Source organism: Schistocerca gregaria, chromosome 3 (assembly GCF_023897955.1).
Source record: "Schistocerca gregaria isolate iqSchGreg1 chromosome 3, iqSchGreg1.2, whole genome shotgun sequence".
Taxonomy (NCBI): domain Eukaryota; kingdom Metazoa; phylum Arthropoda; class Insecta; order Orthoptera; family Acrididae; genus Schistocerca; species Schistocerca gregaria.
In genome coordinates, this window is record NC_064922.1 from 613,188,566 (window position 1) to 613,204,409 (window position 15,844).

At 39.9% G+C, this 15,844-nt stretch overlaps 1 protein-coding gene across 4 annotated transcripts in view; it reads right to left on the reverse strand.

The window, feature by feature from the left end:
• LOC126354385 (ankyrin repeat and BTB/POZ domain-containing protein 2) overlaps nucleotides 1–15,844 on the reverse strand; it is a 592,792-nt gene that overhangs the window by 238,323 nt on the left and 338,625 nt on the right. For all 4 annotated transcript variants that reach the window (XM_050003989.1, XM_050003988.1, XM_050003986.1 and 1 more), the window contains one exon: nucleotides 814–925. In XM_050003989.1, coding sequence (XP_049859946.1) covers nucleotides 814–925 — 112 coding nt within the window. The remainder of the gene's footprint in view (nucleotides 1–813; nucleotides 926–15,844) is intronic.

Sequence of the window (15,844 nt, forward strand, 5' to 3'; positions counted from 1 at the left end):
TCCAGTTTTTCAAGTGAATATTTACTTCATGGTTCTATGTAACAATTTTTATTCCTATTTTACAGTATGGAAAGCAAACTACTCTATGCTTTGCTATAATATTAGCAAGTTAGATTCTTATGCATATAAAATCTATAATACATAGTATACATTCTCCCATTGGCAAGCTCCAAGTAGACAAACATTGAGGGTGATATTTAAAACTTTGCAGAAGCGGATGATTATTGGTTGTCACTAGAAAACTACATATACCTATCCTAGTCTATTCCTTCCTAGAACATTTCAAAAGCTCTTTCTCAACATTGGTCACTTGAGTCATCTTGTCTTACTCTGTTAGCTAAATGTTTTCAGTTCCTTAATACTGTTGCAAAAGTTTACATCCAGAATAATAATATGAAATACACTAATTTCATGTTTTCTCTCATAATTTCCCATCATTTGATCTACTGCTGTGACATTAAAAGTGCAGGAAAGTGGATAACAAGTATACTTGTAGAATACATACTATAAATAAACTGGAAAATAATCTATTTCTCTTCACAGAGTGGTCAGATAATAATTTTTAAATGTTTTATAGGTGGATACATTCTAGCAGGGATTTGAGTTTTGACTTGACTCCACTGACTGATCATCATTCAAGAAAAATGACAGCAACTGGATCTCAACAATAATTCAAATTATTCATAATGAGATAAAGAAAAATAAGGTCCAATTTTACAGCAAGAACAATTACATCTACGTAAAGCTAATGGAAAATTTCATAAGAGAAACAAATGTGATTAGTATCATGAATGTTATTCATAAGATAAGGACCTGCGAAAATTCATGGTGGCCCACAGTACTGCTGGCCTGCTGCTGTTGTTGTTGGTGCTGATACACTGGATATCCTCCATTTGGAAGGATTTCTCTGCTTCCACCTCCCGGCCTGAAAGAAGAAGTAACTGCAATGAACAATCAATTATTTCACTCAATTTCCAAATGTTTCGTTTGCCAGAATTTGTATCAGTTTTAACTCTACAGAATAATAAACTCATTTGCCTTTATTCAAACAACATCTGACCTGTAAACAACTTCAGTTCTCCACCATAAGCCTGTTACAAAGCTAACTTTCATAACTTATCATTCACTCAATTCTCAAGAAAGAAAACTAAAATCTTATTTTATTTTTATGTAATGCTACAGATAAAAGTAATATTCCATGTAAAACACATTCATAGGGTAATCTGACTGAACATCTAATCAATTGTTAAAAATAATTCAAAATTATTTAGAAAATTTTAATATTTTAATATTATCTCATCAGCATAGTTCAAAAGATTTCATAATGCTTACTCCTATCTTCTAATACTGAAAGTATTCAGTGAAAACACATCTGCATCTGGATCTTGTAATATTGCATCTACAAGCTCTGTTAGAAAAGCATCAAACTTTGCTCCCCCCCCCTATGAAACAAGTACTAAACTCAGAACACTCCGAGAACAGAAGACGCAAGGAAAGTGATTTTGTAAATGCCTCTATGGTAACTTCTCAGATGCAGCTCTATACATGAATATTGGTCTTCCTGCAGCCATTAACATCTCACAGTTACAAGGTGACAGGGATCTTCTTATGCCATCGTGACCATAGAATTTCTCAAGCATCACCTGAGGTGCACAAACATGGCCAACCACCAAAGACCCCTGGTAAACATGGAAGATCTTCCACCAACACTGAAGGCAGAGAAATCTGTGAGAAGGGCCATAACAGAAATGATAGTTCAGAAGCTTGGAATTACGTGAAAGAATATTGGGAAAATTCTTTACTGACATTAACACTTTCCCTACCAAGTCTTGCCCTGTTTGTGATCACCAATGGTTTCACATCTTTTCATTTGGCTTCATGCTTTCTGAACAAAAGTTGAAAATAAAAAGTTTGCAAAAATAGTATAATGTTTTCTCAAACCATTTGTCTAAAAGAAAGAAATTACATAAATTAGAGAAATATTTGACGCTCCAAACTGTGTGTATCAGATAAGGTGCTTACTGAAAATTTAATGTTCAGTGTTTAAATTATAATATCAATATTATGAAGAGGAAGGTTGCTACTCACCTTATAGTGAGACGCATATAGACATTGCAAAAAGACTGTCACAATATAAGCTTTCAGCCAACAAAGCCTTTGTCGAAAATAGATGACAAGACACACACACACACACACACACACACACACACACACGGCTGCAGTCTCTGGCAGGCCTTTGTCAAACATAAATCACACACACACACACACGTTTTGTGGCCTTGACATATTTCTATCATCTATGCCCAAATGTTTAAAAAAGTTCCAACAGTTTTCAATCTCTAAAATGCTTCAATAGAGAATTCTTCAAATAGCATGAAGATTATGCATGCAGTGCACAAAGTAATGTCTCCTTTAAAAGCTCGTGTCATCATCACTGTTCTTGCTCTCTCACTTTTCCCAATAAAAAAAGGAAATGATTTTAAACATTTTTCAGAGCTGTATGAATTATGTCTCTACTGTAATTTATTTCTTATTTTTACACAAATAATTTCACAAAACTGTATGCATTTCATTTTTTATTTTTTTATGGAATTTTTAGGCCTAAGAAATTATAAATGAAAAATTTTACCAACTTGTTCTATGTGTGTTAGTGTGCACTAATTTCCTTTAATGCCTTATTGTAACTTATTTTCAGGCAGACTCTGTTACGTAATGGCTAATGTTGTGTAGTATTGAAAAAAATTATATAATCCAATACACATGAATATTCCCATTCATGATTCATCTTGTAATCCTTGCATTGTATTTGAGTTTCACTTTAGTACTTTGCAGTCATTTAATTCCTATAACTTGTGTAAAAAGATATCAGTATTGTAAAAGCTGTATTTACTGAAAAGGTAAACACACTAATTAATGTTCAAATTGATGTGGGTGAATGTTAAACCGGTTATCAAATAAGAAAAATGTTAAACTGAGAGAAGTAACAAACAAGTGTGAAAGGATTAGTACCAGTAACTTAGGCAAAACAAAAATTACCAACAGTCACTGCAATTATGATAGTTAAAAACATCGAATAAATTTTAATGTGACTCTTATAGTGGAATTACTTGAGTTACAACAGTCTATCTTAATTATATTAATTACATCTTAACAAAGAAGTAGATTTATTTTCACTTCAAAAACTAACACAGACTGACATGGCGACATCTGCAATGATCAGTTCAGAACAGATTATGGTTGATTACATTTGCTGAGTTTAGTAGCTTTTTATGAAGGTAGAGATTGGTCTCGAATTTGTATGTAAAATAGAACTGGTGGAAAGTTGTGAATTTATCTGTCATATCTAGAATAAAAATAGAAAAAATCTACATCTGAGTTAGGTTATTTGATTTAAGGATCTTGAAGATGTTCATTCAACATACAAGTATGGTTTTTATTGCTGTCGTAACGATATCCATTTCATCACTGGCATGTGGTGATATACTTTGGGATGATTTGCAAACAAAGTCAGCCACAGAATTAAATTTTTCATGGTATTTAAAATCTAGTGATGTTAATGATGAAAGATTTATGTTAGGACAAGCACATTTGCTCTAAGCTCTTCCATCAATTAATTAAGTATGTCTACAGAGACACACAACTAAAGATCATCAGAAACTCAAAGGTGCTTCAGATATGTTCCTTTAACATGAGTTCCTCCTTCCTTATCACGGTTAACAAGTTTGATAATTTCCACTAGTACTGCTAAGAGTGGTGCTGATAGTATGAAATCCCTTTGCCTGGATCTTCTGTCAAGTTTTGAATTTCCCATAGTCCTGATGTAGCCCAATAAAAATTTCAACTCTGACTTACATATTCTATATCTACAACAGTCGCTGTAAAACCATTGTGAAGTGCACGACAGAGGGTACTTTAATTGTACCACCTTTAGGACTTTTTCTTGTTCCATTCACATATGAAGTGCAGGAAGAATGGCTACTTAAATGCCTCTATCTGCATTGTAATTAGTCTAATCACATCTATACAGTCCCTAAGGGAGCAATACATATGGGATTGCAGTACATTTCTACATTGCACACCTAATGCTTCATTTATGTTATTTGGTATGTGTATCCGTACATGCGAGTGATTCGCCTGGATGTAGAACGTGTCCATACAATTGGAAAAATATAATTAATGCTACAAAATAGTAATATAATACAATGATATAGATATTAATAAGTATCACTTTTTCTTATTTACAAGCTGTCATTTAACTAGTACAACAATTCACACTATAACATTAAAAACAAAGATTCCAAGACTTACCAAGCGGGAAAGCGCCGGCAGACAGGCACATGAACAAAACACACAAACACACACACAGAATTACTAGCTTTCGCAACCGATGGTTGCTTCTTCAGGAAGGAGAGGGAAAGACGAAAGGATGTGGGTTTTAAGGGAGAGGGTAAGGAGTCATTCCAATACCGGGAGCGGAAAGACTTCCCTTAGGGGAAAAAAAGGACAGGTGTACACCCGCACACACACACACATATCCATCCGCACATACACAGACACAAGCAGACATATTTAAAGGCAAAGAGTAAGGGCAGAGATGGCAGTCAAGGCGGAAGTACAGAGGCAAAGAAGTTGTTGGAAGACAGGTGAGGTATGAGCGGCGGCAACTTGAAATTAGCGGAGGTTGAGGCATGGCGGATATCGAGAAGAGAGGATATACTGAAGGGCGAGTTCCCATCTCCGGAGTTCGGATAGGTTGGTGTTGGTGGGAAGTATCCAGATAACTCGGACGGTGTAACACTGTGCCAAGATGTGCTGGCCGTGCATCAAGGCATGTTTAGCCACAGGGTGATCCTCATTACCAACAAACACTGTCTGCCTGTGTCCATTCATGCGAATGGACAGTTTGTTGCTGGTCATTCCCACATAGAAAGCGTCACAGTGCAGGCAGGTCAGTTGGTAAATCACGTGGGTGCTTTCACACGTGGCTCTCCCTTTGATCGTGTACACCTTCCGGGTTACAGGACTGGAGTAGGTGGTGGTGGGAGGGTGCATAGGACAGGTTTTACACCGGGGGCGGTTGCAAGGGTAGGAGCCAGAGGGTAGGGAAGGTGGTTTGGGGATTTCATAGGGATGAACCAAGAGGTTACGAAGGTTAGGTGGACGGCGGAAAGACACTCTTGGTGGAGAGGGGAGGATTTCATGAAGGATGGATCTCATTTCGGGGCAGGATTTTAGGAAGTCGTATCCCTGCTGGAGAGCCACATTCAAGGTCTGATCCAGTCCCGGGAAGTATTCTGTCACAAGTGGGGCACTTTTGGGGTTCTTCTGTGAGAGGTTCTGGGTTTGAGGGGATGAGGAAGTGGCTCTGGTTATCTGCTTCTGTACCAGGTTGGGAGGGTAGTTGCGGGATGCGAAAGCTGTTTTCAGGTTGTTGGTGTAATGGTCGAGGGATTCAGGACTGGAGCAGATTCGTTTGCCACGAAGGCCTAGGCTGTAGGGAAGGGACCGTTTGATATGGAATGAGTGGCAGCTGTCATAATGGAGGTACTGTTGCTTGTTGGTGGGTTTGATATGGACGGATGTGTGCAGCTGGCCATTGGACAGATGGAGGTCAACGTCTAGGAAAGTGACATGGGATTTGGAGTAGGACCAGGTGAATCTGATGGAACCAAAGGAGTTGAGGTTGGAGAGGAAATTCGGGAGTTGTTCTTCACTGTGAGTCCAGATCATGAAGATGTCATCAATAAATCTGTTCCAAACTTTGGGTTGGCAGGCTTGGGTAACCAAGAAGGCTTCCTCTAAGCGACCCATAAATAGGTTGGCATACGAGGGGGCCATCCTGGTACCCATGGCTGTTCCCTTTAATTGTTGGTATGTCTGGCCTTCAAAAGTGAAGAAGTTGTGGGTCAGGATGAAGCTGGCTAAGGTGACGAGGAAAGAGGTTTTAGGTAGGGTGGCAGGTGATCGGCGTGAAAGGAAGTGCTCCATTGCAGCGAGGCCCTGGACGTGCGGGATATTCGTGTATAGGGAAGTGGCATCAATGGTTACAAGGATGGTTTCCGGGGGTAACAGACTGGGTACGGATTCCAGGCGTTCGAGAAAGTGGTTGGTGTCTTTGATGAAGGATGGGAGACTGCATGTAATGGGTTGAAGGTGTTGATCTACGTAGGCAGAGATACATTCGTGGGGGCTTGGTAACCAGCTACAATGGGGCGGCCAGGATGTTTGGGTTTGTGAATTTTAGGAAGTAGGTAGAAGGTAGGAGTGAGAGGTGTCGGTGGGGTGAGGAGTTTGATGGAGTCAGGTGAAAGGTTTTGTAGGGGGCCTAAGGTTCTAGGATTCCTTGAAGCCTCGCCTGGACATCAGGAATGGGATTACCTTGGCAAACTTTGTATGTAGAGTTGTCTGAAAGCTGACGCAGTCCCTCAGCCACATACTCCCGACGATCAAGTACCACGGTCGTGGAACCCTTGTCAGCCGGAAGAATGATGATGGATCGGTCAGCTTTTAGATCACGGATAGCCTGGGCTTCGACTGTGGTGATGTTGGGAGTAGGATTAAGGTTTTTCAAGAAAGATTGAGAGGCAAGGCTGGAAGTGAGAAATTCCTGGAAGGTTTGGAGAGGGTGATTTTGAGGAAGAGGAGGTGGGTCCCGCTGTGATGGAGGACGGAACTGTTGCAGGCAGGGTTCAATTTGGTTAGTGTCTTGGGGAGTTGGATCATTAGGAGTGGGATCAGGATTGTTTTTCTTCGTGGCAAAGTGATATTTCCAGCAGAGACTACGAGTGTAGGACAGAAAATCTTTGACAAGGGCAGTTTGGTTGAACCTGGGAGTGGGGCTGAAGGTGAGGCCTTTGGATAGGACAGAGGTTTCGGATTGGGAGAGGGGTTTGGAGGAAAGGTTAACTACTGAATTGGGGTGTTGTGGTTCCAGATTGTGTTGACTAGAAATTTGAGGTGTTGGGGGGAGTGGAGCTGGAAGTGGGAGATTGAGTAAATGGGAGAGACTGGGTCTGTGTGCAATGAGAGGAGGTTGAGGTTTGTTGGAAAGGTTGTGGAGGGTGAGTGAGTTGCCTTTCCGGAGGTGGGAAACCAGGAGATTGGATAGTTTTTTGAGGTGGAGGGTGGCATGTTGTTCTAATTTGCGGTTGGCCTGTAGGAGGATGCTATGTACAGCCGGTGTGGATGTGGGAGAGGAAAGATTGAGGACTTTGATTTGGGATAGGAGTTGACGGGTGTGTTCATTGGCCGAGTCGATGTATAGGTGAAGGATTAGGCAGGTGAGGGCTATGGATTGTGCTGTTTGGAACTGGTATAAGGACTGATGGAAAGAAGGATTGCAGCCAGAGATGGGAACTTTAAGTGTGAGGCCTTTGGGAGTAATGCCAAATGTCAGACAAGCATGAGTAAATAAAATATGGGAGCGTAATCTGGCTAGGGTGAAGGCATGTTTGCGGAGGGAATGTAAATAAAATTTAATGGGGTCGTTGTAGGGATGTTGTGGGGTTGACATGGTATTAGTAGGTGGAAGGGGTAATATGAGGTTAAAGTGAAAGTAAATAGAGATTTATATAGGGAGAGATAAAGGTGTGAAAAAAGTCGAAAAAGTGTTGGTTTGAGATGAGCTATGTTGATCATGTGCTGAACTTAGGTTGGTGAACAACAATGGGTGCAAAGGTTGGGTAGTTATGTTGTCTCCAGATCACGTTAAAGGGTGGGGAAATTCAAGAAAATTTCGAAAAAAAAATTTTTTTCGAAAAAAGTTTCGAAAAAATAATTTCCGAAAAAATAAAATTCGAAAAAAATTTTCGAATAAAATCTCGAAGAATATGTGTGTAAATGTATTCAAAGGACTGGTTATGTACTGGCAGGTTATGAGAATGAGGCTAACAATTGTTTGATGAAGAAATAATAACGTGGAAACCTGTGGGAAGCTGCTAAAAAATGATCGGTTATGTGGGAAAAAACGGGAATGGAAATAAAACGAAAGTTGTTGAAAAAAATTGAACCGTCCTCCATCACAGCGGGACCCACCTCCTCTTCCTCAAAATCACCCTCTCCAAACCTTCCAGGAATTTCTCACTTCCAGCCTTGCCTCTCAATCTTTCTTGAAAAACCTTAATCCTACTCCAAACATCACCACAGCCGAAGCCCAGGCTATCCGTGATCTGAAAGCTGACCGATCCATCATCATTCTTCCGGCTGACAAGGGTTCCACGACCGTGGTACTTGATCGTCGGGAGTATGTGGCTGAGGGACTGCGTCAGCTTTCAGACAACACTACATACAAAGTTTGCCAAGGTAATTCCATTCCTGATGTCCAGGCAGAGCTTCAATGAATCCTCAGAACCTTAGGCCCCCAACAAAACCTTTCACCTGACTCCACCAACCTCCTGACCCCACCGACATCCCGCAACCCTACCTTCTACCTTCTTCCTAAAATTCACAAACCCAATCATCCCGGCCGCCCCATTGTAGCTGGTTACCAAGCCCCCACAGAACGTATCTCTGCCTACGTAGATCAACACCTTCAACCCATTACATGCAGTCTCCCATCCTTCATCAAAGACACCAACCACCGTCTCAAACGCCTGGAATCCTTACCCAGTCTGTTACCCCCGGAAACCATCCTTGTAACCATTGATGCCACTGCCTATACGCAAATATCGCACACGTCCAGGGCCTCGCTGCGATGGAGCACTTCCTTTCACGCTGATCACCTGCCACCCTACCTAAAACCTCTTTCCTCATTACCTTAGCCAGCTTCATCCTGACCCACAACTTCTTCACTTCTGAAGGCCAGACATACCAACAATTAAAGGGAACAGCCATGGGTACCAGGATGGCCCCCTCGTATGCCGACCTATTTATGGGTCGCTTAGAGGAAGCCTTCTTGGTTACCCAAGCCTGCCAACCCAAAGTTTGGTACAGATTTATTGATGACATCTTCATGATCTGAATTCACAGTGAAGAACAACTCCCGAATTTCCTCTCCAACCTCAACTCCTTTGGTTCCATCAGATTCACCTGGTCCTACTCCAAATCCCATGCCACTTTCCCTTGATGTTGACCTCCATCTGTCCAATGGCCAGATTCACACATCCGTCCACATCAAACCCACCAACAAGCAACAGTACCTCCGTTATGACAGCTGCCACCCATTCCATATCAAACGGTCCCTTCCTTACGTCCTAGGCCTTCATGGCAAATGAATCTGCTCCAGTCCTGAATCCCTGAGCCATTACACCAACAACCTTAAAACAGCTTTCGCATCCCGCAATTACCCTCCCGACCTGGTACAGAATCAAATAAACAGAGCCACTTCCTCATCCCCTCAAACCCAGAATCTCTTACAGAAGAACCCCAAACGTGTCATTCAACATCATCTTTGCCTCTGCACTTCTGCCTCGACTGACATCTCTGCCCAAACTCTTTGCCTTTAAATATGTCTGCTTGTGTCTGTATATGTATGGATGGATATGTGTGTGTGTGTGTGTGTGTGTGTGTGTGTGTGTGTGTGTGTGTGTGTGTGTGTGTGTGTGTGTGTGTGCACGCGCGAGTATATACCTATCCTTTTTTCCCCCTAAGGTACGTCTTTCCGCTCCCGGGATTGGAATGACTCCTTACCCTCTCCCTTAAAACCCACATCCCTTCATCTTTCCTCCTCCTTCCCTCTTTCCTGACAAAACAACCGCCGGTTGCGAAAGCTCGAAATTTTGTGTGTGTGTTTGTGTGTTATTTTATTGTGCCTGTCTACCGGCGCTTTCCCGCTTGGTAAGTCTTGGAACCTTTGTTTTTAATATAGATCCCTTAATCAGATATGTAGGTTAGCAAACTTAAAAAGGGAAATGGATACGTTAAAGTTAGACACAGTGGGAACAAGTGAAGTTTGGTGGTCTTATAAATACAAAATCAAATAGGGATATGCAGGAGTAAGTTTAGTAATGAATACAAAAATAGGAGTGCGGGTAAGCTACTATGAACAGCATAGTGAATGCATTACTGTAGGCAAGACAGACACGAAGCCCATGCCTACCATAGTAGTACATGTTTATGTGCCAACTAGCTCTGCAGACGATTAAGAGATTGAAGAAATGTATGATGAGATAAAAGAAATTATTATGACGGTGAAATGAGATGAAAATTTAGTAGTTATGGGGAACTGGAATTTGGTAGTATGAAAAGGAAGAGAAAGAAAAGTTGTAGGCGAATATGGAATGGGGGTAAGGAATGAAAGAGGAAGACATCTGCTAGAATTTTGCACAGAGCATAAATTAATCATAGCTCACACTTGGTTTAAAAATCATGAAAGAAGGCTGTATATGTGAAAGAGGCCTGGAGGCACTGGAAGGTTTCAGAAATAGATTATATAACGGTAAGACAGAGATTTAGGAACTAGGTTTTAAATTGTAAGACATTTCCAGGTGGACTCTGACCACAATCTATGGATTATGAGCTGTAGATTAAACTGAAGAAACTGTGAAAAGGTGGGAATTTAAGGAGATGGGATCTGGATAAACTGAAAGAACCAGAGGTTGTAGAGAGTTTCAGAGAGAGCATTAGGGAATGATTAACAAGAACAGGGGAAAGAAATACAGTAGAAGAAGAATGGGTAGCTTTGAGAGATCAGCAGAGGATCAAGTAGGTGAAAAGAGGAGGGATAGTAAAACTCCTTGGGTAACAGAAGAAATTAAAGAATGGAAAATCCACGAAGGAAAGTAATGTAACTCAGCATCTCCACTATATGGGTAACAGAAGAGATATTGAACTTAATTGATGATGTAGAGACAGGTATCACTAAGGGTAAGATAGATACTACCCACTGAAAAATTAAAGAGACCTTTGGAGAAAAGAGAACCACTTGTATGAATATCAAGAGCTCAGATGGAAAACCAGTTCTAAGCAAAGAAGGGAAAGCAGAAAGGTGGAAGGAGTATATAGAGGGTCTATACAAGGATGATGTACTTTAGGGTGATATTATGGAAATTTAAGAGGACGTAGGCGAAGATGAAATGGGAGCTACAACACTGCATGAAGAATTTGACAAAGCACTGAAATACCTAAGTCGAAACAAGGCCCTGGGAGTAGACAACATTCCATTAGAACTGCTGATAGCCTTGGGAGAGCCAGTCCTGACAAAACTCTACCATCTGGTGAGCAAGATGTACGAAACAGATGAAGTAACCTCATACTTCAAGAAGAATATAATAATTTCAATCCCAAAGAAAGCAGGTGCTGACAGGTGTGAAAATTACCGAACTATGAGTTTAATTAGTCAAGGCTGCAAAATACTAACACGAATTATTTATAGCTGGCAGAAGCCGTCCTCGGGGAGGATCAGTTTGGATTCCATAGAAATGTTGGAATACGTGAGACAATACTGACCCTACAACTTATCATAAAAGATAGATTAAGGAAAGACAAACCTACGTTTCTAGCATTTGTAGATTTAGAGAAGGCTTTTGACAATGATGACTGGAATATTCTCTCTCAAAATCCGAAGGTGGCAGGAGTCATATACAGGGAATGAAAGGCTATTTGCAATTTGTACAGAAACCAGATGGCAGTTATAAGAATCAAGGAGCATGAAAGGGGAGCAGTGGTTGGGAAGGGAGTGAGACAGTGTTGTATCCTATCCCCGATGTTATTCAATGTGTATATTGAGCAAGCAGTAAAGGAAACCAAAGAAACATTTGGAGCAGGAATTAAAGTCCAATGACACTGTAATTATGTCAGAGACAGCAAAGGACCTGGGAGAGCAGTTGCATGAATTGGACAATGTCTTGAAAGGAGGATATGAGATGAACATCAACAAAAGCAAAACGAGAATAATGGAATGCAGTTGAATTAAATCAAGTGATGCTGAGGGAATTACATTAGGAAATGAGACAATAAAAGTAGTAGATGAGTTTTGCTACTTGAGGAGCAAAATAACTGATGACGGTCGAAGTAGAGAGGATATAAAATGTAGACTCGCAATGGCAAGGAAAGCGTTTCTGAAGAAGAGAAATTTGTTAACATCAAGTATAGATTTAAGTGTCTGAAAGTCATTTAGTGTCAGAAAGTCATTTCTGAAAGTACTTGTATGGAGTATAGCCATGTAGGGAAGTGAAACATGGATGCTAACCAGTTTGGACAAGAAGAGAATAGAAGCTTTCGAAATGTGGTGCTACAGAAGAATGCTGAAGAATAGATGGATAGATCACATAACTAATGAGGAGGTACCGAATAGAATTGGTGTGAAGTGGAATTTGTATCACAACTTGACTAGAAGAAGGGATCAGTTGGTAGGACATGATCTGAGGCATCACGGGATCACCAATTTAGTATTGGAGGGCAGTGTAGAGGGTAAAAACTGAAGAAGGAGACCAAGAGAGGAATACACTAAGCAGATTCAAAAGAATGTAGGTTGCAGTAACTACTTGGAGATGAAGAAGCTTGAGCAGGATAGAGTAGCATGGAGAGCTGCATCAGACCAGTCTCTGGATTGAAGACCACAACAACAATCACATCATCATATTAAACAGAATATCCAATTTAATTGTAGGTAATGATCTTCTAACCACATTTATGCTTGGAAGAAACCACAAAACACTGATCAAGTGCAACTAGATCTGTCAATATCTAGTTTTGTTTTGCTCCTTACAGTATCGTTCAGAACAAGGGTAGAACGATACAGTTCAACAGAAATTGATAATTTAGTTCTAAATCCAACTGTCCTTCATGAAATTGTTGTTAGCCACAGAATAACTGGTTTGTTTGACCATGACGGTCAAACTGAAGTAATAAAGCATCCCTCTCATTCAATTAGATTTAGCTAAGAAGGTAAAAGTATAGTTTCATAGAATCACAGAAGCTGGATTCAGTCAAAGTAGAGAGAATTTACTTCTTACATGAAAATATTCTTCCACAAATATGAATTCAGTTTCCTTATGCAATAATTACAGTGGAAGCCAAGACAAATGGCAACAGCATCTGGAATCAAAGCGTCTCGTGCCATGAAGAGAGCTTTACACATTGTGTCTCTCCTAAGAGTTAACAGGAGGATTTTCTCTGATGTTTCAGGAGATATTTGCAATTTCATTTTTGCACTGTGTATCTGGAGTTAGCGCAGACAAATAAAGCTCATTGTGTCTTTCACTTGAAGGTCATTGTTGACAAAAAGCATCAATTTATTTCCATTACAAACAAAATCATTTTTAAACAGAAATTTTATGTGCCCTTTCAACACAGCGGTTCCAGATTAGATTAGAGTGGTATTCATTTTATTGCTTTGTATTAACAGGGACAGTAAAACATGAATACTAACCAGCAGCCGGCCACGGTGGCCGAGCGGTTCTAGGCGCTTCAGTCCGGAACCGCACAACTGCTACGGTCGCAGGTTCGAATCCTGCCTCGGGCATGGATGTGTGTGATGTCCTTAGATTAGTTAGGTTTAAGTAGTTCTAAGTTCTAGGGGACTGATGACCTCAGCTGTTAAGTGCCATATTGCTCAGAACCATTGGCACAATTGGAACTAACCAGCACTCCAGCAGTGACAGAACAGCCCTGGCCTGTGCTGACAGTTACTGCCAAGCAGGCAGAGCCGCTGAGTCACTGCAAGACTGCTGTTTTTCTTCATTTTTTACTGTTCCTAGTAATACATATGGCTATGCCAAATACAGCAGTAGACAACTTAGGAGTGCTCTATTGAATGGTCACGTAAAATTCTGATTTAAAAATGATCTTGTTTGCACTGACTCCTGCTACACAACGTAAAAAAGAAATCGCAAATATCTGCTGAAACACTAGAGAAAATGTGCCTGATGACTCTTAGGAGGGACACTCAGTATAATCAAAATTTAAGCTATAAGCAACACTGCAAAATTATTGAGCATGTCAGCAAAAATAATAAGTACCTATCACAAATTTAAAAAAATTCGAAGAACAAATCACATGCAATTTGGCAGGCATTAAATAGAAGTAAATAAACTCCACAGCTGCAAGAGTGATGATATTAGAGTCAAATCTTTGACCACAAAATTCAATGAATTCTCCCTAATGCTAGCAGAAAAAACAGGGACAACAAATGGAGCACCAACAAGAAAATCACATTTATGGCAATGCTATGAAAAGGACAGATTGCCACTCTCCATACAGTGGAGACATTGAGTCATAGACAGGCGCAATAAAAAGACTGCAATACACTTGAGTTTTTGGCCAAAGGGTATTCTTTTAAAGTGGAATACACACACCTCACGTAACCGCAACTCACACAAACATGACAGTATCTCTGGCTGCTGAATCTGGACACATGTGCGAGAACTGTGCTTATGTCAATTGTGTGTGTGTTTTCTACTTTAGAAGAAGGCCTTTTGGCCAAAAGCTCAAATGCATAGCAGTCTTTTAGTTGTGCCCATCTGTGACTCAGTATCTCCTCTATATGGTGAGTAGCAATTTATCCTTTTCATAACATTATCATCTTACTTTTGTTGATTAGTGTTGGAGAGGTACTGAGTGCAATGCTTTTCACATTTCAAGAATTTACAGCAGTTATCGTATTGCATTGATTCATTTTTCTCAGGATATCATAGCAGACAAACACAGATTGGTTTCCACACAAATGATGTATTTGGAATCCAGTCGGGTTGGCATAGAGGAGGTCATTCTGTTTCAGATACCTCATTATGTCTGAGTTCAATACACTATAAGATTCTACAACAGACAGATCACAAAATCTAACTATGGAAACTAAAAAGACTTGACATCCTCCTTGTGTGGATGGTATCACATTTCCACCTAGCATTAGCAGTCTATAACCGCAGAGTAAAATGTTTAATGATGGTAAACATTTGTATAGCCAGTAACATTATTTTAAAAAATTCAGGTAGCTCACAGGTATGAATTCTCCGAGCAAACATCAGTGTATGTGCATGAAACAGATACAAAGGAAATCAAGACAGTCATAAATAAAATGTGAAATAAAGTCCTCAATTACTTTTCAAAAGAGCAAACACTAACTCATTCTTGTTCTAATTCATCTGTTCAATTAAAGTTTAAATGAAGGCAAGTTTCCATGGGAATTAAAATTAATATTAGTTAAGCCATTGCACAAAAGAAAATCACTACCAACAAAGTTTAAAACTAGCTAAAATTGGAATTAAATTAATTGGTCACTAAAAGGTTAGAAAAATTATTTACTGCTTAGAAAACTTTATTGTCAAAGAGAAAGTATCACAAGAAACACAGCAAGCTATTAGAAAAGCTCACGCAATGCCAATTCCCATATGTGATCTAGACATAGTACATACAATATTAATGAAATTGAGATTATAAAGGAAGAGTAGTATGTTTGTTCCTTGATCTATCACTTGCCTTTGATAGTTTCTGATGAGCTGCAACTAATAAACTTTAGCTTATGGTATCAGACGATAGGTAAAAGAATCTTATTTCAGAGACAGATACAGGCTACACAAACTGAACACAAAAGGGCTAGTGTTGTTAGGAAGTACAACTCTAGTCCAGCTATTGTAATGTGTGGTTTTCCCCATGGGTCAGTTCTATGATCCTAATTGTTGTTATTATATATTAATGATCTATCTTCAATGTACAATAGCAAGACAATTAACTATGCAGATGACTGAATAACAGTCACCAGGGAACTCAATGAAAACGATCTCTCACTGAAATGCTCTAGTGTCTTAAATGCTTGAAGAATTACTGCAAAAGTAATTTATGAAGCTCAAACCTTAATAAAACAGGCATGAAGTACTTTCAAGTACATTACCAACATGGTGAGGTGCAACAAAATAAGACATTGTAATATAAATGACATCATCCAAATACACCAGAAAGGCCCTAGCAA